At 33.2% G+C, this 2,832-nt stretch overlaps 1 protein-coding gene across 1 annotated transcript; it reads right to left on the bottom strand.

Annotated features, from left to right (window-relative positions):
- Window positions 1-1,157: 1,157 nt before the first annotated feature.
- LOC125024850 (histone H3) lies at window positions 1,158-1,582 on the bottom strand. The gene has a single exon (XM_047612624.1). The coding sequence runs from the start codon at window positions 1,577-1,579 to the stop codon at window positions 1,169-1,171; it is 411 nt and encodes a 136-aa protein (XP_047468580.1). The 5' UTR covers window positions 1,580-1,582; the 3' UTR covers window positions 1,158-1,168.
- Window positions 1,583-2,832: the final 1,250 nt, after the last annotated feature.

The raw sequence follows: 2,832 nt of genomic DNA, 5'->3' as shown, positions 1-2,832 counted from the left end.
TATATATACTATATATACTATATATATTATATATACTATATATACTATATATACTATATATACTATATATACTATATATACTATTTTTCTTGCATACTATATATACTATATATATATATATATATATATATATATATATATATATGTATATATATGTACATACATATATACTTATACATATATATATGCAGATTTCTGTATAGACACATATATACCGATTTCTATATATACACACATACATAATTATTTATATATACATACAGAATTCTATCTATATACATATATATATATATATATATATATATATATATATATATAAAACTATATATATACATACACATATACATATATGTACATATTTATATAGTTGTGTGTATATATATACATACCTAACTATATATACATACATAAACATATATGCATACATAACTAAGTATACATACGTAAACATATATGCATACATAATTTATTTATTTATACATACATACATACATACATTCTCTCATATATATATATATATATATATATATATATATATTTATATATATATAGTTATTTATCTATATATATAGTTATTTATCTATATATATAAAGTTATCTATCTATATAAATATACATAAATCTCTCTCTCTCTATTTTTATATATGTATATATGTGTGTATATATATATATATATATATATATGTATATATTTATATATACATAAATATACATACATACATACATACATACACATACACTCTCTCTTTCTATCTCATATATATATATATATATATATATATATATATATATATGTATATATATACATATTAGCATTTAGTTTGTGTGTATGCCTATATAACTAATACATACATAACACTCTCTCTCTCTCTCTCATATATATATATATATATTAGTGTGTGTATTTGTGTATGTATATGTATGTATGTATGTATGTATGTATGTATGTATGTATGTATGTATGTATGTGTGTGTGTGTGTACATCTGTATGTATGTATGCTATCAAGATTGATATAATTATTATGTATATATGCTTATCAATACTAGTTTGTGTACATTGACAACTTTTACACTACTTGTCTTAATTTCATCTCTCTGGAGACAATCTTTAGGCCCTGAAAAGGGCCGAGGATTATGATTTTGTGTTGCAGGTATGCAATCAAAACCTTAGGCGCGCTCTCCGCGGATACGGCGAGCAAGTTGGATATCCTTAGGCATGATTGTGACCCTCTTAGCGTGGATAGCGCAGAGGTTGGTGTCCTCAAAGAGGCCGACCAGGTAAGCCTCGGAGGCTTCCTGCAGAGCCATGACAGCAGAGGACTGGAAGCGGAGGTCAGTCTTGAAGTCCTGGGCAATCTCACGGACCAGGCGCTGGAAGGGCAGCTTGCGGATCAGGAGCTCAGTGCTCTTCTGGTAACGACGGATCTCACGAAGGGCTACAGTTCCGGGCCTGTAACGATGGGGCTTCTTGACACCTCCGGTAGCAGGGGCAGACTTACGTGCTGCCTTGGTGGCCAACTGCTTGCGGGGGGCCTTGCCTCCGGTAGACTTACGTGCAGTCTGCTTGGTACGTGCCATTGTGCGAGTTTGTATCTATACAGATATGAAACGCGATCTCGCTTTTTTTTTTTTTTTTTTTTTTTTTTTTTTTTTTTTTTTTTTTTTTTTTTTTTTTTTTTTTTTTTTTTTTTTTTTATACCGAGTTTAGCTTTTGCCACCCGGTTTTTGTTTATTAGGCTTACAATTTTGTTTTTTACATCAATGTGAATAAGGACGTTATTTACATTCAACATAATAAGCTAAGAAATTATATAATGCATAATGAAATTAGAACATATGTGTGAGGTATAACATAAAAAGTGTATAAATAAATCTGACTTTATGTATGCTCATTTAGCTTCTTGAAATAATCTACATGATATCTTTTAAACTTATACCTAATTAGGAGAGAGAAACATATAACATTGCACATGTGCTAATCATACAAATCAAATTATCTTGGTGGAGGAAAAAGTGAGACTGTTTTGAAGGCATCTTCAGATTCTAGAATTGTTTTGGTGCAAAGGGCAGCTAACCTCATCTTTTCTTCAACAGGGATACCTGGAGACTCTCGAAATCTGTGTGGTCTTATTACATCTAAGACAGGGCATTCTAGAATATAATGAAGGAGAGGTTCTACGACGATTTCATTACAATGTGTGCAAGCCTTTGGAACTCGGAATTGTATCTCCCAGTTGCACCTGTATCCGAGTCTAAGCCTGTGTATGATAACAGCATCTCGTCTGGACATTGCCTTAGGAATGGTGATTTGGCTGTAATCAGTGGCTATGCTGTACCACGTTGCTGAAGCTGCTCCTGCTTGCACCCAGACTTGATGTTGAATCCTGGATATTTCTTGAGCTGTTTCCCTGGCACGTATTCTCATTTTGCTGAGACTGGGTTTGATGACTTTGATGTGGTCTTGTCGCAGACTCCTCTTAGCTGCCTTATCTGCGATCTCATTACCTTGTAATCCAACATGTCCAGGGATCCACATGAAGGATATTAACTTTCCTTGGTCGTTTAGCTGTCTGATCTTAAAGTGAACGGCAGTGATAAGGGATACGTTATCTATTATTGATTCTTGCTGCAGAACATGGATAGCAGAGAGGGAGTCTGTTAGTATGTGTACTTGCTTTTCTTCGAGAAGAAGGGCGTGGGTCAGAGCGGCTTGGATGGCATACAGCTCAGCTTGGAGGGAGGAAGAACCGTCACTAATCCTGCTGCTGAATATATGATCTTTGTAAAGAAAACCAGAGCCTGCCCTGTTGGATTGCATGTCAACTGATCCA

Source organism: Penaeus chinensis, unplaced genomic scaffold, assembly GCF_019202785.1.
Source record: "Penaeus chinensis breed Huanghai No. 1 unplaced genomic scaffold, ASM1920278v2 CTG_6996, whole genome shotgun sequence".
NCBI lineage: Eukaryota > Metazoa > Arthropoda > Malacostraca > Decapoda > Penaeidae > Penaeus > Penaeus chinensis.
Note: the sequence above shows the minus strand (reverse complement) of the source record. Positions and strands in the feature narration are given on the sequence as shown.

Bases quoted from the DNA above. Each gene is read 5' to 3' on its own strand.
- LOC125024850 (XM_047612624.1), bottom strand. From the start codon at position 1,579: ATGGCACGTACCAAGCAGACTGCACGTAAGTCTACCGGAGGCAAGGCC.